The sequence below is a fragment of the Saimiri boliviensis genome, chromosome 14 (genome assembly GCF_048565385.1).
Source record: "Saimiri boliviensis isolate mSaiBol1 chromosome 14, mSaiBol1.pri, whole genome shotgun sequence".
Classification (NCBI taxonomy): domain Eukaryota; kingdom Metazoa; phylum Chordata; class Mammalia; order Primates; family Cebidae; genus Saimiri; species Saimiri boliviensis.
This window is the reverse complement of record NC_133462.1, coordinates 9,216,055-9,237,724: the sequence shown is the minus strand read 5'-3', so window position 1 is coordinate 9,237,724 and position 21,670 is coordinate 9,216,055. Positions and strand designations below refer to the sequence as shown.

Below are 21,670 nucleotides of genomic sequence, written 5' to 3'. Positions count from 1 at the left end.
GAAAAAAGATCATTGATGACAGTCTCAGGCTGGACATAGTGGCTTGCACTGATCTCAGCACTTTGTGAGGTCAAGATGGGAAGATCGTTCGAGATCAGCCTACGCAATATAATGGGACCCTGTCTCTACAAAAAAATAAAAATAATAACATTGGGCCTGGTGCAGTGACTCACACCTGTAATCTCAGCTTGAGCCCAGGAGTTTGAGACCTGCCTGGGCAACATATTGAAATCCTGCCTCTACAAAAAAATTTATGGCTGGGTGCAGTGGCTCACACCTGTAATCCTAGCACTTTGGGAGGCCAAGGTGGGTGGATAACCCGAGGTCAGGGGTTCAAGACCAGCCTGGCCATCATGGTGAAACCCCATCTTAAAAAAAAAAAAAAAAATTTTAAACATTAGGCAGGCATAGTGGCACATGCCTGCGATTCCAGCTACTTGGGAGGCTGAGGTAAGAGAATTGTTTTGAGTCTGGGAGGTCAAGGTTGCAACTCAAACACAAACCCAGACTCAAACTGCAGTACACTGATTTGTGTCACTGTACACCAGCCTATATATATATATCTGTGTGTGTGTGTGTGTGTGTGTGTGTGTGTATATATGTGTGTGTGTGTATATATGGATGTAGAGGTGGTCCTTGTGAAATCTTTTTAAATTTTATTATTTTTATTTTCTTTTTGAGACAGAGTCTTGCTCTGTCACCCAGGCTGGAGTGCAGTAGCACAATCTAAGCTCATTACAACCTCTGCCCCACTGGGTTCAAGAGATTCTCCTGTCTCAGCCTCCCAAGTAGCTGGGATTATAGGCATGAATCATGACGCCCGGCTATTTTTTGTATTTTAATTTTAATTTTTTAATTGATTTTATTTATTTATTGAGACTGAGTTTTGCTCCTGTCACCCAGGCTGGAGTGCAATGGCTCGATCTCAGCTCAGTGCAACTCTGCCTCCCAGATTAAAGCGATTCTCCCATCTCAGCCTCCTAAGTAGCTGGGATTACAGGTGCCCACCACCGTGAGCCTGGCTGATTTTTATATTTTTAGTAGAGACGGGGTTTCACCACATTGGCCAGGCTGGTCTTGACTTCTGACCTCAGGTGATCCACCTGCCTTGGCTTCCCAAAGTGCTGGGATTACAGGCATGAGCCCCAGTGCCTGATCTTTTTTTTTTTTTTTTTTAAGACATTCTTGCTGTCACCCAGGTTAGAGTGTGGTGGCACAATCGCAGCTCACTGCAGCCTTGACCTCCCAGGTTCAAGCAGTCCTCCCACCTCAGCCTCTGGAGTAGGTGGAACTATATTCACATGCCCCCTCGCCTGGTTAATTTTTTGTACAGATGGGATCACACGAATGCTGCCCAGGCTAGTCTCAGACTCCTGAACTCAAGCAATTCTCCAACCCCAGCCTCTGGAGTAGCTGGAACTATATTCACATGCCACCACGCCTGGTGAATTTTGTGTACAGACGGGATCTCACGAATGCTGCCCAGGCTAGTCTCCGACTCATGGACTCAAGCAATCCTCCCACCTCAGCCTCCAAAGCACTAGAATTGCAGCTGCGAGTTACTGCACCAGGTCTAAGCTTTTCCATGTTTTTTGTTTGTTTTTGAGACGGAGTTTCACTCTTGTTGCCCTGGCTGACGTGCAATGGTACGATCTCAGCTCACTGCAGTCCCAACCTCCCAGTTTTAAGTAATTCTCCTGCCTCAGCCTTCCCGAGCAGCTGGGATTACAGGCATATGCCACTACACCTGGCTAATTTTTGTGTTTTTAGTAGAGATGGGGTTTCACCATGTTGGCCAGGCTGGTCTCGAACTCCCAACCTCAGGTGATCTGCCCACCCCAGCCTCCCAAAGTGATGGGAATACAGGCATGAGCCACTGTATCAGGCTAACTTTTCCATGTTTAATCCCTCCAGCAAGTGAGAGTATTGTGCCTCACTCCATACCCACTAGGGTACCCTGACTGTAGTCCTGGCTGAAGGGACTGGGCAAGGTTTGGGCGTAGAAAGACCTTTTGGGCCAGGTAGGGCACAAACTGCAGGCTGGGAAAAGGGTGCCAGTTGAAGACAAGAGCTGAGCTGAGGTCAGGGCCTAGGGGACAAAGATGGGGGGAACGGGCCAGGCACGGTGGCTCATGCCTGAAATACAAGCACTTTGGGAGGCGGGTGGATCACGAGGTCAGGACATCGAGACCATGCTGGCTAATACAGGGAAACCCCATCTCTACTAAAAATACAAAAATTAGCCAGGCATGGTGGCACATGCCTGTAGTCCTAGCTACTCGGGACTCTGAGGCTGGAGAACTGCTTGAACCCAAGAGGCAGAGGTTGCAATGAGTCAAGATGGCACCATTGCACTCCACTCTGGGTGACAGAACAAGACTCTGTCTCAAAAAAAAAAAAAAAAATGGGGGGAACAGACAGCAGAGTCAGGGGGCAGGGATCGGGGCCTGAGGTCTTTGAGAGGAAAGGATGCAGTGCCTAGGGGTCCAGCCCAGTCACTGGGTGCAGGGTGGGGCTGTCCCCAAAATGGGAAAGTCGGGGAGGAGCTGGTTGGTTGGGGGAGATACTAAGCTCAGGGTGGGAGACGTGAAAGCTCCCGCAGGTTGGAGAAACCATCAAAACACTGGAGGCTCAGATGACTGGGTCCTTCAGAATAAAATGGGCTGAGGGAGCAGGATTCCTGTGTTAAGACCCCAGAGCTGCATCACCGAAGAAGCCTGACAATGTCTGTTCTTTGGCATTTTATTTCAAAATTGCAGCAAAGAGAAAGAAAAAAAAAATCAACGGCAGCACCGGGGGTCTGGCCTGAGAACGGAGAGATAAGGGGTCGGGCAAGGTGTATCCTTGGCCTCACAAGGAGCAATGGGGCGGACCTGAACCCAAGATGAGGGGCTGCAGGCCAAGATGCCCGGGTTGGCCCTTCTGGCTTTGGGAGTGTTGCAACCACATGGGGGGCGCCAGAGACCCAAACACCACCCCCTGGCCTTTTATTTTATATTGCACTTGAGGTGAGTCATTGGTAGGGAGTCGAGTGCTGGCGTGATGAGATGCTACGGGTCGGTGGATCCAGAGCACAGCACGCAGCATCACACCAGGAGCATCCACTCGTGGGCTCTCGTTCCGTACTGCGGGACAACAGGCAGTGCGTGAGGTGGAAGCTGCACTACAACTCCCAGCAGGCCCTGGGGTGTCCCAGGCCGAGTACCTACAGAGCTGTGCCCTGGCGCCTCAAGGGAAATGTAGTCCACTTCCCAGAGGCACCCCCCCCACCCCCACCCCCCCACTCCACCCCAACAACGATGGGAACCAGGAATCATGGCTAAGATGGCGTAGAGGCTTCAGGGACAGGTAGTTCTAAAGAGAGGAATTATGGCCAGGCCTCTAAGGCTCTTGGAAAAAGTCACTTTCGGCTGAGAAAGCCCAGATAGTGGGGGGATGTGTAGTTAGTTCTACTGGCTGATGCACAGTTGTTTACAGAAATTTAGCTCTAGGTCCGGGAAAGGAGCCCAGAGATTCCTGGGGAAGAGATTTTGGCCCAGAACGGGAACGCCCCCAGAGGCTTATGAGAGGAAACAGTCTGGTGCCAGAGAGGTGCCAAGGTCCAGAGGCTCATGGGAGGAAGCTTTCTCAAACCAAAGGGATAGCCCAGGGCTCTAGGGAATCTACGAGGGCTGACCTGAGATGGCCAGAGGGCTGGCTAAGGTCTCAGAGATTCATGGAAAGGGCCTTTCTCCCACCAGGACACCCAGAGGTAGCAGAGGATCACACGGAGGCGGTTTCTCCCACCAGGGTATCCAGCAACCTCAGAGGTCCACAGGGAGGGAGTATCTCCCACCAGGACACCCAGGGACTGCAGAGGATCATGGGAGGGGGTTTTCAAAGCTGAAGAACTATTCAGGGCTCCGGGAGCTCACAGGAAAGGGTGATTTAGCCCCAAAGCGTTTTCCAGGGCACAGAGCAACAATAAAAAGCCCGCTCGCCCGGGCCTCAATAAGAAGAGCCATTAGGCCAGGCGTGGTAGTTCATGCCTGTAATCCCAGCACTTTGGGAGGCCAAGGTGGGCAGATCATGAGGTCAGGAGATGGAGACCATCCTGGCTAACATAGTTAAATCCCGTCTCTACCAAAATACAAAAAATTAGCTGGGCATGGTGGCGTGAGCCTGTAGTGCCAGCTACTTGGGAGGCTGAGGCAGGAGAATCGCTTGAACCCATGAGCTGGAGGCTGCAGTGAGCCGAGATCGTGCCACTGCACTCCAGCCTGAGTGACAGAGTGAGACTCCATCTCAAAGAAATAAAAATAAAAGGGGGCCATTATCAGGACCAGCCTGGCCACCATGGCAAAATTCCATCTCTACTAAAAATACAAAAATTAGCTGGGTGTGGTGGTGCATGCCTGTAATCCCAGCTACTCAGGAGGCTGAGGCAGGAGAATCGTTTGAACCTGGGAGGTGGAGGTTGCAGTGAGCCAAGACCACATCACTGTACTCCAGCTTGGGCAACAGAGCAAGATTCCATCTCGGGGGAAAAAAAGGAAAGAAAGGCCATTATCTGTTCCTGTTTTACTCAAGGAGGCTGGCTCTTAGTCCAGGGGCTCATGGGACCCCAACTTCTCCACGAAACGAGCTCCCAGCCCAGTCCCTGACTCCCGGCCCATTCCCCGGCTCCCTGTAGCTCACCTGAATCTCCTTCAGCTCCTTCTGGAAGCGGAGGATCAGCTCAGGCCCATTTTCCATGGTGGGAATATGGTAGTTCTGGGACAGAAGGTGCAGTGAGGATGGAGCCCCTCCCCTCCTTCCCTCCCACCCACAATGGCAGCCCCATCTCACCTTGTCTTTGTACAGGATTCTGTGTACTGGGCAGACCTGGCAGGCAGTGCCTGAGCCAAAGACTTCCCGCACCCGGCCCTCCTCCAGGGCCCGAAGCAACTCCTTCATGGTGATGGTGCGCTCCACCACCCGGAACTCACCCTGCAGGGCAGGTGGCAGAGACACACATGTCCCCAGAGGGCGGCCTGCTGCAGTCCGCCACCTCTCCTTCCCTCCCTCAGGGTGGTGAGAAAGACAGAGGCCCAAGGGGAGAGACAGACCCAGGAGAGGGGACAGAGACATGCCAGTGTGCCCCAGTCCCTGCCATAGCCCTCTGATGCCCTGGCCCCTTGCACACGGTGCCATCACCAGAAGACGCCATGTCCTCACCCAGGTCTGAGCCAGGTCCAGCAGACTCTGTCTGACCACTCCAGGCAGGATGACGCCATCCAACGGGGGCGTCACCAGCTCCAGCACTAGGGCAGGTGTGCAGGGTGGGAGATGTTACCTCTCACCCTCTAGATCCCCCATCTTAGGAGCCACCCCCTTCCCACATCCCAGCATCCCTGGGGCCTGTAACCTGCCAGGAATGATGATGCTACCCACTTCTACCAGGGCTTGGGCTGGGTCATGGGTAGGCTCACCCCCATCCTCATGGGTCCAGTAGACGAAGATGTTCATGGTGCCCACCTCGGTGAGTTGGTGGTCGGGCCCGTACAGCCAGAGGACCTGTTCACAGCCCCGCCTGAATGCCTCCTGCTGCACTAACACGGTGGGCCCATAATTCCTGGAGGGGGGCAGCCTGGTTGGGCGGTGCAAGGGAGCCCCATCCTTCCCCAACCCAGCCCCAGAGAAGGCTCATCCTGCTCCTGTCCCCCGACTCACAGCAATCCTGGGGCTCCCCAGTTCCCCAACGACGGAATTCCTGACATTTCATTTGGCATCAAGGCCCTAGGTGGGATGTCCCCTCTCTCCTGCCTCTACTCCCTTTTTCTTTTTTTTTTATTTGAGATGGAGTCTCGCTCTGCCACCCAGGCTAGAGTGCAGTGGTATAATCTCAGCTCACTGCAACCTCCGTCTACAGGTTTCAAGCAATTCTCCTGCCTCAGCCTCCCAAGTAGCTGGGATTACAGGCGTGCACCACTACGCCTGGCTAATTTTTGTATTTGTAGTAGAGAAGGAGTTTCACCATGTTGGTCAGGCTGGTCTCAAACTCTCGACCTCAGGTGACTCCCCACCTCAGCCTCCCAAAGTGCTGGGATTATAGGCATGAGCCACCACACCAGGCCTTAATTTTTTTTATTTTTAGTAGAGACAGGGTTGACCAGACTGGTCTCAAACTCTTGACCTCAAGTGATCTACCCACCTTGGCCTCCCAAGTGCTGGGATTACAGGTGTGAGTCACTGTGTTCGTCCCCAAAACCATTTCTGATGTCACCTCCTCGAGAGGTGCTTCCAGACCTCCAGGCTGGGTGCCAGAACTTCCCTGGACTCCCCCAGTGAATTGGTCTACCTGGATGACTTTGTGTCTCTCTCCCAGAGACTGCCTCTCCTCTCACCTGCTAACAAGCCTCCCATGGCTCCCCAGTGCCTGGGGACAAGACCCTAGCCTCCATCCGGTGTTCCAGGCCTGCTTTTGCAAAACCCAGACTTATTTTTGTAACTTGAACATCTTCTGTGATCCTATTCCTTCTGTCCCTGTACACATGGTCCCTAGTATTAGAAAGTTTGCTGACTTTTGCCAGGCGTGGTGGCTCACGTCTGTAGTCTCAGCACTTTGGAAGGCCGAGGCGGGCACATCACGAGGTCAGGAGATCGAGACCGTCCTGGCCAACATGGTGAAACTCCATCTCTACTAAAAATGCAAAAAAAATTAGCTGGGTGTGCTGGCGGGTGCCTATAACCTCAGCTACTTGGGAGGCTGAGTCAGAAGAATTGCTTGAACCAGGGAGTCGGAGGTTGCAGTGAGCTGAGATGGCACCTCTGCACTACAGCCTGGCGACAGAGTTAGATTCCGTCTCCAAAAAAAGAAAATTTGGTGACTTTTGTACCCAGGAACCACCCCACCCTCACCTCCGTATCAGACCTAGCTGAAGGGGTGCCTCCTCTGTGAAGCCTTTCACAACGCCCGTCACCTCACCAGAAAACATGCAGCTCCAAATATTGGGGCTCCCACCAGCCTGGGGGCCCCTGTGGCTCGGGGGTTGACTCACCTGTGTCCCAGCTTCTGCCAGCTGCAGGGCCTGGCCCTCAGGGAGACCGCACAGGATGTGCTGAAAGGACCTGAACGAACCCCCCGCTGGGGCCACATTCCTGCCCCGACATGCCAGTGCCTATCCTCTGCCTTGGCTGCCCAGGAGACCCAGCTGCCTCCTCCCTGCCCTGCTGAGCCGAGCCCACTGGGGAGACAGATTTACACAGAAAGTGCAAGCTGGGCTGAGGGGCTTTGGAGGCTCAAACCCACTGTGGGAGCTGGGTATGGGGGGTGCGGTCCAGCCTGGGGGTTCAGGGACGCCTTCTGGAGGAGAGACCAAGAGCTGAGTGTAAGCTTCATTCCTGGAGGCTTCCCGGGGACCTCCACTCAGCCCCTTCCCATCTGTGAGCCTTTTTGCCCATCTGGAAAATAACTCCCTCCTCCTGCCTTCCATGGTGTGTTTTCAGAGACCAGGGAGGAGGGGAGGGCACAGCACTTGGCACCGAGCCCCACAGGTGCCGATGACGCCACCTTCAGGTGAAGCGCGGGCAGTGGACTTCCAGAGGCATAATCAAAGTTCGCACACTAGTCCCTGTGTCTCCGACACCCAATGCGCCAGTGGGTTCTGGGGTTGGGGGTGCTACTTACCCCCCTAGTTTGTAGTTGCCGACCCCGCCTACCCAGGCCCGGATGAAGGCTGGGTCGGCCAGAAGGGAGACCGGGGTCATGGCGTCTCCAGGGAAGTAAGAGCCCACAGGGCAGAGAATGACGAACAGGAGCGCTCTCGTGGCACGGGAGACGCCCAGCGAAGCCTGCGATGGGCAGAGGGGCCACGTCAGGAGTCCAGGCCCCCAGTCCCTTCCCCTCCCCTGACTCAGGCCTCCAGGATCCCACCCCTGCCAGGCAGAATTCAAGCCCCGCAGCCCAGTTCCCCAGCCCCGGAGTCGGGCCTACCTCGTTCCCGATAAGCACAGGCCGCACATAGAGGCTGGTGCCGGCAGCATCGGGGACCCAGTCCTTGTCCACTTCGATGAGCCGCCGGATGCACTCCAGCAACTCCAGCTTGTCGAAACCCTGGGTGGGATTCCGGATGAGTCGAGGGGCCCTGGCTGCCCCGGCCCCGGCCCTCCTCCCCACCGCAGGGGCCCAGGACCCCCTCACCGGCAGGCAGAGGCGCAGGGCTGAGCTCAGCATCCAGTCCATGTTGAGCCAGGGGCGGAAGAGGCGCACCCGCTGGTCCTTGCCTTTGAATGCCTTCATGCCCTCAAACAGCTGCGGGGACAGGCAGGCAGGAGGCTCAGAGACCTCCCCAGACAGTCAGGAGAGACACCACGAGACACCCAGAGACGGATACACAGAGACACAGATACCGAGAGATGGAGGCCGAGAGGAGAGCCCTGGGGAAACGTAACAGCTGGGATCACAGATGGAGAAAAAGAGAGAGATATAGACAGAGAGACAAACAGGTAGAGACACACAGAGACTCCAGAAAGCAAAGGACACGACCCGGCGCAGTGGCTCATGCCTGTAATCCTAGCACTTCGGGAGGCTGAGGCAGGTAGATGACCTGAGGTCAGGAGGAGGTCAAGACCAGCCTGGCAAACATGGTGAAAACTCCATCTCTACTAAACATACAAAAATTAGCCAGGTGTGGTGGTGCATGCCTATGATCCCAGCTACTCAGGAGGCCAAGGCAGGAGAATTGCTTGAACCTGGGAGGCAGAGGTTGCAGTGAGCCGAGATCGCGCCACTGCACTCCAGTCTGGCAACAGAGCAAGACTCAGTCTCAAAAAAAAGAAAGCAAAGGACAGAAACCAGAGATGGTGGAACAGGGAGACCCAGAGACAATGCCCAGCTTGAACCCTTTCCAGGTCACTGTGAACATTTTTCAGGGATGATAATCATATGGAAGCTATGTTTTTTTTTGTTTTGTTTTGTTTTTGAGACGGAGTCTCAGTGTGTCACCCAGGCTCAAACTCCCGGGCTCAAGTGCACTGGTACTATCTCAGCTCACTGCAACCTCCGCCCCCCAGATTCAAGCAATTCTCCTGCCTCAGCCTCCTGAGTAACTAGGATTACAGGCACATGCCATGACGCCCAGCTAATTTTTGTATTTTTACTAGAGATGGGGTTTTACCACGTGGGTTAGGCTGGCCTCCAACTCCCATAGTGCTGGGGTTACAAGCATGAGCCACCATGCCCAGGCCTGGAAGCTATGTTTTCTAAGGGGTCTTGTGTTTGAGAAACCAGATTGTGGCCAACAGGCAGTAGTGCCGGTGACTCACATCTGTAATCCCAGCATTTTGGTGCGGCCAAGGCAGGAGGATCACTTGAGCATAGTTTGTGACCAGCCTGGGCATTATAGCAAGATCCCATCTCCACAAAACTGTGAAAATTAGCCAGGTGTGACTGTAGTCCCAGGTACCAGGAAGGTGGTGGGAGGACCACTTGAGCCCAGGAGTTGAGACTGCAGTGAGCCGTGATCCTGCCACTGCACTCCTGCCTGGGACCTAGTTTTTTCTTTCCGGAGAGTCTGTCCCTGATCACTGCCCCATGGTTCCAGGTTTGCTCGTTCAGCATCTGCTCTACCACACAGTGGAAGATCCTTAGGGCACGGATCACCCTTGACATGCTTATCAGACAGCCTCTCCTACAGTCCCCTGCACCAGCGTAGGTAACGCTTGGCACACAGTGGGTTTTTGTTTTTTGAGAGAGGGGCTGACTCTGTCACCCAGGCTGGAGTGCACTGGCACAATCTCGGCTCACTGCAACATCCAACTCCCAGGTTCAAGTGATTCTAATGCCTCAGCCTCCTGAGTAGCTGGGATTACAGATGCCTACCACCACACCCAGCTAATTTTTGTATTTTTAGTTGAACCACCTGCCTCAGCCTCTCAAAGTGCTGGGATTACAGGCATGAGCCACTGCACCCCGTCAGACTTCTTTTTTTTTTTTTTTGCATAGTGGGTTTTTGATGAATAGCTAAATGAATGGATGAAGAATGGAAGACAAGCAAAAGTAGCTAGGATATTTTGGGGGGATAAAAACAACCACCACAAGGCCAGGCGTGGTGGCTCAAGCTTGTAATCCCAGTACTTTGGGAGGCCTAGGCAGGTGGATCACGAGGTCAAAAGATCAATTCTCCTGCCTCGGCCTCCTGAGTAGCTGGGATTACAGGCACACGCCACCATGCCCAGCTAATTTTTTGTATTTTTTAGTAGAGACAGGGTTTCACCATGTTGACCAGGATGGTCTCGATCTCTTGACCTCGTGATCCACCCGCCTCGGCCTCCCAAAGTGCTGGGATTACAGGCTTGAGCCACCGCGCCCGGCCATTATTTTATTTTTTATTTTATTTTATTTGAGATGGAGTCTCACTCTGTCACCCAGGCTGAAGTGCATTATCTGAGCTCACTGCAACCTCCACCTCCAGGGTTCAGGCGATTCTCCTGCCTCAGCCTGCCTAGTAGCTGAAACTACAGACATGCACCACCATGACTGGCTAATTTTTGCTTTTTTTTTTTTTTGAGACAGAGTTTCGCTCTTGTTACCCAGGCTGGGGTGCAATGGCACGATCTCGGCTCACCGCAACCTCCGCCTCCTGGGTTCAGGCAATTCTCCTGCCTCAGCCTCCTGAGTAGCTGGGATTACAGCCACGCACCACCATGCCCAGCTAATTTTTTGTATTTTTCTTTCTTTTCTTTTCTTTTTTTGAGACGGAGTTTTGCTCTTGCTACCCAGGCTGGAGTACAATGGCGCAATCTCGGCTCACCGCAACCTCCACCTCCTGGGTTCAGGCAATTCTCCTGCCTCAGCCTCCTGAGTTGCTGGGATTACAGGCACACGCCACCATGCCCAGCTAATTTTTTGTATTTTTAGTAGAGATGGGGTTTCACCATGTTGACCAGGATGGTCTTGATCTCTTGACCTTGTGATCCACCCGCCTTGGCCTCCCAAAGGGCTGGGATGACAGGCTTGAGCCACTGCGCCCGGCTGTATTTTTAGTAGAGACGAGGTTTCACCATGTTGACCAGGATGGTCTCGATCTCTTGACCTTGTGATCCGCCCACCTCGGCCTCCCAAAGTGCTGGGATTACAGGCTTGAGCCACCGCGCCCGGCCAATTTCTGCATTTTAAATAGAGATGGGGTTTCACCATGTTGGCCAGGATGGTCTCGAACTCCTGACCCCAAGTGATCCGCCTGCCTTAGTCTCCCAAAATACTGGGATTACAGGCATGAGCTGCCACACCTGGCCTGGGTTTTTTGTTTGTTTGTTTGTTTGTTTGTTTGTTTTTTCTGATGACAAATCATAGAACCAAAAAAGAAGAGTGATACAGCTGATTGCATAAAAACAAAACACAATAGAGAAAATTTCTCAACTCGTATCACAAATGCTTTGTCGAATATACAAAATGCCCTACAAATCAATTTTCCTTTCTAGAGACAGGGTCTCTGTCACCCAGGCTAGAGTGCTGGAGTAGTGCAATCATAGCTCACTGCAACCTCAAAGTCCTGGGCTCAAGCAGTCCTCTTACATCAGCCTCCCAGGTAGCTAGGACTACAGGCACACACACACACCATACCCAAGCTAATTTTTTTTTTTTTTTTTTTTTTTGAGATGGAGTCTCACTCTGTGGCCAGGCTGGAGTGCACCGGCATGCTCTCAGCTCACTGCAACCTCTGCCGCCCAGGTTCAAGCAATTCTCTTGCCTCAGCCTCCCGAGTAGCTGGGATTACAGACACCCACCACTATCCCAGCTAATTTTTGTATTTTTAGTAGAGACGGGGTTTTGCCATGTTGGCCAGGCTGGTCTTGAACTCCTGAGCTCAAGCAATCCCCCTGCCTCTTCTTCCCAAATTGCTAGGATTACAGGTGTTAGTCACCTGTAATCCAAGCCCCAAATCAATTTTTGAAAATCCAACCTGGACCAGGCACGGTGGCTCATGCCTGTAATCCCAGCACTTTGGGAGGCTGAGGCAGGCAGATCATGGGGTCAGGAGATAGAGACCATCCTGGCTAATGCTGTGAAACCCCGCCTCAAAAAAAAAAAAAAAAAAAAAATCCAACCTGATTGGAAAATCAGCCTAGCAAATGGACAGTTCACACAAAAGGAAACATAGGTGGGCCTTAAGCTGATGAGAAGATGGTCAGTTTCATTCATCATTAGGGAGAAAAATGCAAATTAAAATTACTTTGAGGGCACTTTAAAATCACATGGGAGACTGGAAAAGATCTAAAACTTTGACAAGGGCTGTCCAAGGTATGGAAACAGGCTCTGCCAGCCAGTGTAGAAACTGATGCATCCTGCAAGATGTGGATGTGGCAATACCTGTCAAGATTAAGAGCAAACGTGCCCTTTGACCTACAGCTACCGAAATGGAGCAGAGAGATACACTTGCACCTAAAGAAAGTGACCCGAATACTAGATTATTTATTGCAACATATTTCATAATAGTATCAGACTGGAAAGAAGTCCAACAATAGGCGATTGCCTAATGAGGTGCACTGTGAGGATGAAACACCCTGAGGCTGAAAGAAACATGGAAAAAGCTCTTTAAGGGTATAAAGAAGAATTTCCAAGCCTGGTAGGAGGCTCATACCTGTAACCCCAGCACTGGGAGGCTGAGGTGGGAGAATTGCTTGAAGCCAGGAGTTCAAGACCAGCCTGGGCAACAAAGGGAGAGCCTGTCTCTGCACAAGATTTAAAAATATGCTGGGCAAGGTGATGTGTGCCTGTAGTCCTAGCCACTTGGGAGGTTGAGGCAGGAGGATCACTTGAGCCTAGGAGGGGGAAGTTGCAGTGAGCCAAGATCACGTCACTGCACTGGAGCCTGGGCAACAGAGTGAAACTGTCAGAGATGAATAAATGAATAAATAAAAGTATTTAAAAAAAAATAATAGGCCAGGCATGGTGGCTCATGCCTGTAATCCCAGCACTTTGGGAGGCCGAGGCAGGTGGATCACCTGAGGTCAGTAGTTCGAGAACAGCCTGGTGCAACATGGTGAAACCCCGTCTCTACTAAACACAACAATTAGCTGGGTGTGGTGGTATGCTCCTGTAATCCCAGCTACTTGGAGGCTGGGGCAGGAGAATTGCCTGAACCTGGGAAGTGAAGGTTGCAGGGAGCCGAGATGGTGCCACTGCCCTCCAGCCCGGGGAACAAGAGTGACACTCCATCTCAAAAAATAATAAAAATAGGCCGGGCGCGGTGGCTCAAGCATGTAATCCCAGCACTTTGGGAGGCCGAGGCGGGTGGATCACGAGGTCAAGAGATCGAGACCATCCTTGTCAACATGGTGAAACCCCGTCTCTACTAAAAATACAAAAAAATTAGCTGGGCATGGTGGTGCACGCCTGTAATCCCAGCTACTCAGAAGGCTGAGGCAGGAGAATTGCCTGAACCCAGGAGACGGAGGTTGTGGTGAGCCGAGATCGCGCCATTGCACTCCAGCCTGGGTAAAAAGAGCGAAACTCCGTCTCAAAAATAAATAAATAAATAAATAAATAAATGATAAAAATATAAATAAAATAAAATGATAAATAAAATGGTTGGAATCCCACATTTTACGCTGTGTGTTATTATGCATGTGTATTGGTACCACAATAATAAAAAACAGGGCTGGGCATGGTGGTTCATGCCTGTAATCTCAGTACTTTGGGAGGCTGAGGTGGGCGGATCACCCGAAGTCAGGAGTTCGAGACCAGCCTGGCCAACATGCTGAAACCCTGTCTCTACTGAAAATATAAAAATTAGCTGGGCGTGGTGGTGCATGCCTGTAAGCCCAGCTACCAGGGAGACTGAGGCAGAGGCTATAGTGAGCGAGACTGCACCACTACACTCCAGTCTGGGAGACAGAGTGAGACTGTCAATAAAGAAACAAGCACACACGTGGTTGGCCTGTAATGCACACATGCCAGGATTCGGGTGTCATGGGGACGGGATTGTCCTGTGCCCTCAGCCATCCCCATCCGCCCCCTGGACCCGTGGGATCACAGCAGTGTGTTCTGTCTGCCAGGGCCACATGCTTCCTCTGCGCTCACTCAGCTGAAGAAAAAGTACCGGACGCCCAGCCAGAGGATGACTGCTGTGCTGGGCTGAAAGGAGAAGCGCCTGGTGGTCTCCAAGTAACCGCCTTCCTGGGGGCTCAGCAGGCGTAATCCTGCCTGTCCTGCTTACGTCCTGGCAGAGTGTCCGGCTGCAATTGAAGGTTTGTGCTCTGTACAGAATTGACTGGTACTGATTAGATGTCCAGAGTAGGAGGGGAGAGGGGAAAAACAAAAGCCTAAAATTCTGGCAAGGAAGGAAGAAAGGAAAGGGGAGGGGGAGGGAAAGGAAAGAACAGAACGGAATGAAAGTCTTAATGCCACAGAACCATGCCCTGGAAGACCGAAACCAGCCACACTGCTAACCAGTTACCGGAGCTGTGAGATGCTCATTCAAATTTCATCTCAACCAAAGTTTCTCACGAAGGCTTTGCTTTCAGCCGCAGCTCTAAGTCCTAAAACCAAATGCCTCCTGGATCTGTGAAGTCCCTCAGGCCACTCCTCCTCCTGGGTCCCTGTTTGAGGACAGGCCCAGGGTATACCCAGTCACCTGGCTACAACTCTGGGCCCCATCCCCAGCCCTCTCATCCTTTCCCCCACCCACCCTGTCTGTCCCTTGTGCCCCTGAATCTCTTTGCCTCCTCCCCTCCTGTCCCATCCTCCCCACTCTGCCCCAGCTCAGACCTCCACACCTGCCCATCCTCTCCCACCTGGACCTGTGCCCCAGCCTGGCCTCCTGGCCTTCAACTCCTGTCCTCCACATGGCCTGCGAGAGCTCTTACTATATCCAGACCTGGCCCTGCCCCTCCCTTCCTCAGAGCCCTCTATGGCTCCCAGTGCCCTTGGACAAGGTCCTAGCCTCTCGGCTCCTCCATGACCCTGATGACATTTTCAGCCTCCTCCATTATGCTCCAATGCCACAATTTCTCCCAAATGTGCCAGACTCTACTCCTGTTTGGGGTTTGGACTAGCTGTCCCCTCTCCCACCACCCCTCCAGCTATCCCCTCTCCTGCCATCCCCCAGCTGTCCCCTCCTGCCATCCCCCTGGTTGTCCCTTCTCCCACATCCCTCTGGCTCTCCCCTCTCCTGCCATCCCCCCCAACTCTCCCCTCTACTGTCATGACCCTAAGATCCCCTCTATGCCAGAAGACGCCGTGCCTTCTTTCAAGTGAGGCTGGGGATCTCTACTGGCCTCTGCAGGGCCTCCGTCAGAGCACAAATCACACCAAGTTACAACCACAGCATGGGGTTTTCCAAATGAAGGAACTGGGTCTGCCCATCTCGGAAACCCAGCATCACCGAGCACAGCCCTGGAGCATGGAAGGCCTCAGAAAACGGACAATGAACGCACAGAAAGGAGAAACACGCAACAAACAAACCAAGGGAGGTGCACCTGGCAAGAGACACAGCAAGCAGGAGGAGACACGGACAGGGACGGGGAGAGAGGCCGGCCGCCAAGCCACCTGCAAGGAGTAGTGGAGGCTGGAGGAGGCTGGGTGCAGCGTGAGGTTCTGGAAGGGCTGGATTCGGGGCTGGCCCCAGCCCTTGTCATTCCATTCCACCATCAGCATGTGGTCAGTGAACGTCTTCCCAAACACCAGGGGCTCGCCGGGGCCGGGCTTCTTATGGGGCTTCTGTGTCATTTCCAGCTGCAGGTCTGCAGCCTGAGAAAAGATGGGGGTGTCCTAGAATCTAGCCACAACCTCCAAGCTGAAAAACTACAACTCCCATGAAGCCCTGGGCCCCAGACCCATGGAGAAGGACCTGTCACCCTGGAGGATTCTGGGACATACTGTTTCATCTCTTTCCCACGGCCCGTGGCAGCCTATTAGGCTTCTGCCACCCACTGCCATCTCTGGGTTGTGGACCTTTTGGAGATGCCCAAAACCAGCTGCCAGTCCCCTCCTCCCTCAGAGCCCAGCACAGAGTTCCCTCCTTTCACCTTGAAATTGGAGGAGGCATATCTTCTGGGACCACACAGGAACCAAGGGGAAGAGAGAAGTTTCCGGGCCCAGATCTGGGTGGAGAAAGAAGAGAGGGGGTGAGTGGGGCACAGCAGGGGCCCTCGCAGCCCGCTCGCCACCTCCTGTACTTGGAGGTCCCACTGGCCTGCCTGCTCTGCCCCAGTCCCAGTCCACTCTAGACAGGGGCATGTGGTCCTGAAGGAGGACAAGTCCCCTCCCTGCCCCAAGGAGGGCTCCCTAGAGAGAGCAGAGTCTGTTCCAGCCCCCTCTTCCTTGCTGGGGCAAAGTCAAATGCAAGCGCCTCCCACCCCAGAGACCTTTGGTCCAGCCTGGAGAGCAGCTCAGACAAGATGACGACCAGGGAGGGCACACAGGTAAGTGAAGGCCTCTGGGGACCCAAGTGCTGACGGGCCTTAGAAGACCCAAGGGATTGACAGGTGCTCTCCCCCAGGGCTCAGAGGTGCAGACCCAGGCCCTCCTCCCTCAGACCTAAGAGTCCAGACTCTAGGCGCCTCCTCCCTCAGACCCAGGAGTCCAGGCCCCAGCCCCTCCTCCCTCAGAGCCAGGGGTCCCGACCCCCAGCTGCTACTCCGTCAGACCCAGGAATCAAGACCCCCAGCCCCCTCCTCCCTCAGACCCAAGGGTCCCACCCCCGGTCCCTCCTCCCTCAGACCCAGGGGTCCAGGCCCCCAGGCTCTCCTCCATCAGACCCAGGGGTCCAGACCCTCAGGCCCTCCTCCCTCAGACCCAGGAGTCCAGATGCTTATTCTCTGAAGGTATTTGATCGACTGGGCTCTGATTACCTGAAGCGCAAACCCCACACCTTGGACGCCACTCTGGCAATGACTTCAAATCCCTTCAGCCCCTGAGGCCTGGGGAGCCACGGCAGTCATCACTGCACAAGGCTCAGGCGGGCCCTCCCTGAGGGTAGCAGGGAGAGCAGGTCTGGCTGTGTCCAGGAGGCTGGCCCCTCTCCAGTGACCTTGACCTCACAATGCCTCTTTTCCCAGCCATGTCGGGAGCCAGCTGGGGCACGAGGTTGTGGGAGACAGAGGGGCCCGGCCCGTCCTGCCCTGTGAGCTGGGTAAGCTGGCACTGATTCTAGAGGATGGACGTGAATGGCCGTGTCACTGGTCGCTAGGTGAGTCGCTGGGACATGGGGCTGCTGCGTGGTCTCGATGGTGTGGGGCTCCAGGGATTCTGGGGTGATCAGAGTGTGGGGCCCCTGATGGCCTCTGGGTGGCAACACCTAGCCTGCTCAGCCTGGCAGCCATGCTTCTGCCCAGAGGGCCAGGATATCCACAGTTATGAGAGACACAGACACAGTGGAAGGACAGCAACCCCCCTGAGCCAGAGCCAAGATGAAAAAAGAGAAGAAGAAAGGGAAGAGGAAGGATGAGAAAAAGAGACACAGAAAGGGAGGCACAAACAGAAAAAACAAAATAGAAATTGATGCCAAGAAATGCCAAAATAGTTCTAATCATAGAGAGAGGCCATGCTGTAATCCTAGCTCTGTGGGAGACTGAGGCGGGAAGATAGCTTGAGGCCAGGTGTTCAAGACCAGCTGGGCAACAGAGAGAGGCCTTATCTCTACAGAAAATACAAGTTAGCTGGGTGTGGTGGCATGCACCTGTAGTCCCAGCAACTTGGAAGTGTGAGGCAGAAGAATTGCTTGAACCTGGTTGCAGTGAGCCGAGATTGCACCACTGCACTCCAGCCTGGGCAACAGAGTGAGACTCTGTCAAAAGAGAAAAGAAAAGAGGCTGGACTCAGTAGCTCATGCCTGTAATCCCAGCACTTTGGGAGACGGAGGTGGGAGGATTGCTTGGGCCAGGAGTTCCAAGATCAGCCTGGGCAGCGTAGCAAGCAAGACCCTGTCTCTACAAACAATTTAAAAATTAGCCAGCTTGCCGGGCGCGGTGGCTCAAGCCTGTAATCCCAGCACTTTGGGAGGCTGAGGCGGGTGGATCACGAGGTCAGGAGATCAAGACCACCCTGGTCAACACAGTGAAACCCCGTCTCTACTAAAAATACAAAAAATTAGCTGGGCATGGTGCTGCGTGCCTGTAATCCCAGCTACTCAGGAGGCTGAGGCAGGAGAATTGCCTGAACCCAGGAGGCCGAGGTTGCGGTGAGCCGAGATCGCGCCATTGCACTCCAGCCTGGGTAACAAGAGCGAAACTGTCTCAAAAAAAAAAAAAAAATTAGCCAGCTTTGGTGGCACACACCTGTAATCCCAGTTACTCAGGAGGCTGAGGTGGAAGGATCACTTAAGCCCAGTAGGTCAAGACTGTGGTGAGCTGTGATCACACTGCTATACTCCAACACTAGTGACAGAGCATCTCAAAAAAAGAAAAAAAAGAAAGATCAGGCGTGGTGGCTGACCCCAGCAATCCCAGCATTTTGACAGGCTGAGACAGGTGGATCACTTGAGCCCAGGAGTTTGAGACCAGCCTGGGTAACATGGCAAAATTCCGTCTCTACTAAAAACACAAAAATTAGCCAGGCATGGTTGCACGTGCCTGTGATGCCAGCTACTTAGGAGGCTGGGGCATGAGAATTGCTTGAACCCATGAGGCAGAGGTTACAGTGAGCCGAGATCGTGCCACTGCACTCCAGCCTGAGCGACAGGGCAAACCTTAGTCAAAAAGAAAAGAAGCTGGCCGGGCGCGGTGGCTCAAGCCTGTAATCCCAGCACTTTGGGAGGCCGAGGCGGGTGGATCACAAGGTCAAAAGATCGAGACCATCCTGGTCAACATGGTGAAACCCCGTCTCTACTAAAAATACAAAAAATTAGCTGGGCATGGTGGCAGGTGCCTGTAATCCCAGCTACTCAGGAGGCTGAGGCAGGAGAATTGCTTGAACCCAGGAGGCGAAGGTTGCGGTGAGCCGAGATCGCGCCATTGCACTCCAGCCTGGGTAACGAAAGCGAACTTCCGTCTCAAAAAAAAAAAAAGAAAAAGAAAAAAAAAAAAGAAAAGAAGCTGGGAGCGGTGGCTCACACCTGTAATCCTAGCACACCGGGAGGCTGAGGCGGGTGGATCACGAGGTCAGGAGATCTAGACCAGCCTGGCCAGCATGGTGAAACCCCATCTCTACTAAAATATTAGCTTGGCATGCTGGTACATTCCTGTAATCCCAGCTACTCAGGCGGCTGAGCCAGGAGAATCACTGAACCCAGAAAGTGGAGGTTCTGAGTGAGCTGAGATCGCACCACTGCACTCCAGCCTGGGTGATAGAGCGAGACTGTCTCAAAAATAAACAGAAAAAAAAAGGTTTTGGGGTGCACAGGGCAGGTATCTATAATGTGACAAAACCTCTACTATACAGCCCAGGACTATCACCACCAAAGACCAGGCAGGAGTATCCCTGTCGAAACCCAGCAATGCCCTCCATACTCCAGTACTGTCCCCATATCACAGCTCAGGACAGACCCCATCATAGCGCAGTCTGCCCCTGTCACAGCCCACAAAGACCCCATCACATCGAGAACTGCCCCCTTTATAGCCCAGGCCTCTCCCATCACAGACCAGGGCTATTCTAATGACAGCTCAAGACACTCCCCCATCACAAGCCCAGATTGTGCCCATAACTTATCAGAACTGGTCCCCAGCAGAGCCAAGTACTGTCCCAAGACAGCTCAGGAATATCCCCCCTCCACAGCCCAGCACTTTTCCCCACTGTAACCAGCATTGTCTCTGTCAAATACCAGGGCTTATTTCCTATTCACCAGGTCTGAAATTAAAACAAAACAAAACCCAGTCTTGTCCTTTTCAATCCCCAGGACTATCCCTATGTCTCTGTCTAGGCCAATCCCTTAGAAACTGTCCCTACCATGGTCCAGCACCGTCCTCCCCACACCCCATCATAGCTGAGGACTCAGCCCAACTATCTCCATTACAGGATATCTCTGTCTTCACCGGAACCCAGGAATGTCCCATCATGAGTTCAGGACTCTTCCATGACACCCGAACTGTGCCATAATGAGACTGGCCACCTCAGTCCCAAGTGTACCTGTCAAAGCCCAGGACTGTCCCACTACAGCCCAGGAGTGTCACCACCAAAGGCCAGATTGCCCACATATCCCAGATATCCCAGGACTATCCCCATCAGTGACTAACAGCTGAAGAAAGTGAAATTTTGCCCTGACATTCATCAGCTGGGATAAGAGACTCACGTAAAGTTAGGTGCAAAGTTAACAAAGAGACAGTTCTCCCAAGGTTACATACAGCACAGCTGTGAAGGCTTCTAACCACCACTCCGTTCTTTAGCTGTTTCCTTCCTCACTGAGAAACATTGTTCTCTGAAATCACAGACTCTGGGAAACGCTGCTGCTGTTTGACATCGCCCAGTCAGAAGGGAACATCGCAGCTGGCCTGCAGCATTTATATGTCATTTTAACCATGAGACGCTGCCTCGACTTCCAATCCAGGTGCAGGGCTTCAAGTTTGGGAAGCACAACAATCCCCATCTCCATTTTATTTACCTTTCTTTAGAAGAAAATAGGACCCTGGATCCAATTCCCAGAGCTGAGACATGAGGTGGAACTCTGCCCTCACCGGCCCCTGGCCCTGGAGGTCTGGGCCCCTTAATTCCAGCGCCCCCACAGGCTGATGCCCCACCGCACCCCAGGACTCCACTCTCCAAATCACAACTTTCCCACCCCGACGCCTCCCTCCTCACAGGATCCCCCTCCATGTTTCCCATTTTTTACCTCCCCAACAATCACTTGCCCCACCTCATCCGCGTCTACCCGCTCCCCCTCACCCCATTAAAGCCTCGTGCTCCTTTCCGAGGGTCGCCATCCTCCTCCGCGCCCCGTAGCGGAACCCCAGCGCTGGAGGGGCGGCGCCGAGTCAGACCGGCTGCAGGCCAGTGGTGCTCCCGGAAGTGCGCCTCTCCGGGAGGTTCCCCAGCCCCCCGGTGCCGGGCTGTGAACCCACCTGCCCTAGAGCGGCTGCGGCCATGATCCGTGCGGCGCGTAACTGTGCCCTCCTGGGGCGCGGCCCTGAAGAGAGACGTTCCGGCCCCGCCCCGCTCACGCCTCCTCCTAGGGGTAGGCGGCACGCCCAGCACCCCAGGCCCGCCAGGCAGCCCCAGCTCCAGGGCGCCGGCGGGGAGCGGGACCCGCTTACCAGACGCCCCACATTGCTGCAGGACGCAGGCGCTGGGGGGGTTCAGGACTTGAAATACGGTCCTGACCAGGCGAGGTGATTCACGTCTGTTAACTCAGCACTTTGGGAGGCCAAGGCGGGAAGATCACCTCAGGCCAGGAGTTCGAGACCAGCCTGGTTCAAAATGGTGACACCCCCATCTCTACTAAAAACACAAAAATTAGCCGGGCCTGCTGGGGTGGGGGGGGGGGTGCCTGTAATCCCAGCTACTCGGGAGGCTGAGGCAGGAGAATCTCCTGAATCCGGGAAGCGGAGGTTACAGTGAGCCGAGATGGCGGCACTGCACTGCAGCCTGGGTGACAGAGCAAGACTCTGTCAAGATAAAGAAAGAGGCCGGGCGCGGTGGCTCAAGCCTGTAATCCCAGCACTTTGGGAGGCCGAGGCGAGTGGATCACGAGGTCGAGAGATCGAGACCAACCTGGTCAACATGGTGAAACCCCGTCTCTACTAAAAATACAAAAAATTAGCTGGGCATGGTGGCGCG

At 53.7% G+C, this 21,670-nt stretch overlaps 1 protein-coding gene and 1 long non-coding RNA gene across 4 annotated transcripts; one reads left to right on the top strand and one right to left on the bottom strand.

The window, feature by feature from the left end:
* Window positions 1–1,755: 1,755 nt before the first annotated feature.
* On the bottom strand, window positions 1,756–21,077 carry BCAT2 (branched chain amino acid transaminase 2). 2 transcript variants are annotated; one of them, XM_039466610.2, is made up of 11 exons: window positions 20,956–21,077; window positions 15,991–16,065; window positions 15,512–15,712; window positions 8,162–8,272; window positions 7,955–8,074; window positions 7,649–7,812; window positions 5,451–5,593; window positions 5,197–5,282; window positions 4,828–4,968; window positions 4,678–4,752; window positions 1,756–3,125 (listed from the first exon to the last, which is right to left on the bottom strand). In XM_039466610.2, exons 1-11 carry the CDS (start codon window positions 20,977–20,979, stop codon window positions 3,087–3,089), a joined length of 1,179 nt encoding a protein of 392 aa, XP_039322544.2. In that variant the 5' UTR covers window positions 20,980–21,077; the 3' UTR covers window positions 1,756–3,086. The 2 variants fall into 2 exon arrangements, with proteins under 2 accessions (XP_039322544.2, XP_039322545.2); XM_039466611.2 differs by lacking the exon at window positions 20,956–21,077 and adding an exon at window positions 20,780–20,949.
* Window positions 16,064–20,804, top strand: LOC104653268 (uncharacterized). 2 transcript variants are annotated; one of them, XR_746491.3, is made up of 3 exons: window positions 16,064–16,386; window positions 17,023–17,153; window positions 20,328–20,804. It is a non-coding gene; the product is annotated as an uncharacterized LOC104653268 (long non-coding RNA). The 2 variants fall into 2 exon arrangements; XR_746492.3 differs by having other exon boundaries at window positions 19,916–20,804.
* Window positions 21,078–21,670: the final 593 nt, after the last annotated feature.

Excerpts from the sequence above, each read along its gene's own strand:
- BCAT2 (XM_039466610.2), bottom strand. The coding sequence starts at position 20,979 with ATGGCCGCAGCCGCTCTAGGGCAG. Across the intron at positions 5,594-7,648 it reads GGCAACTACAAACTAGGGGG|GAATTATGGGCCCACCGTGT; the intron begins GTAAGTAGCACC and ends GCCCCCCTCCAG. Across the intron at positions 3,126-4,677 it reads AGGAGCTGAAGGAGATTCAG|TACGGAACGAGAGCCCACGA; the intron begins GTGAGCTACAGG and ends GTTGTCCCGCAG.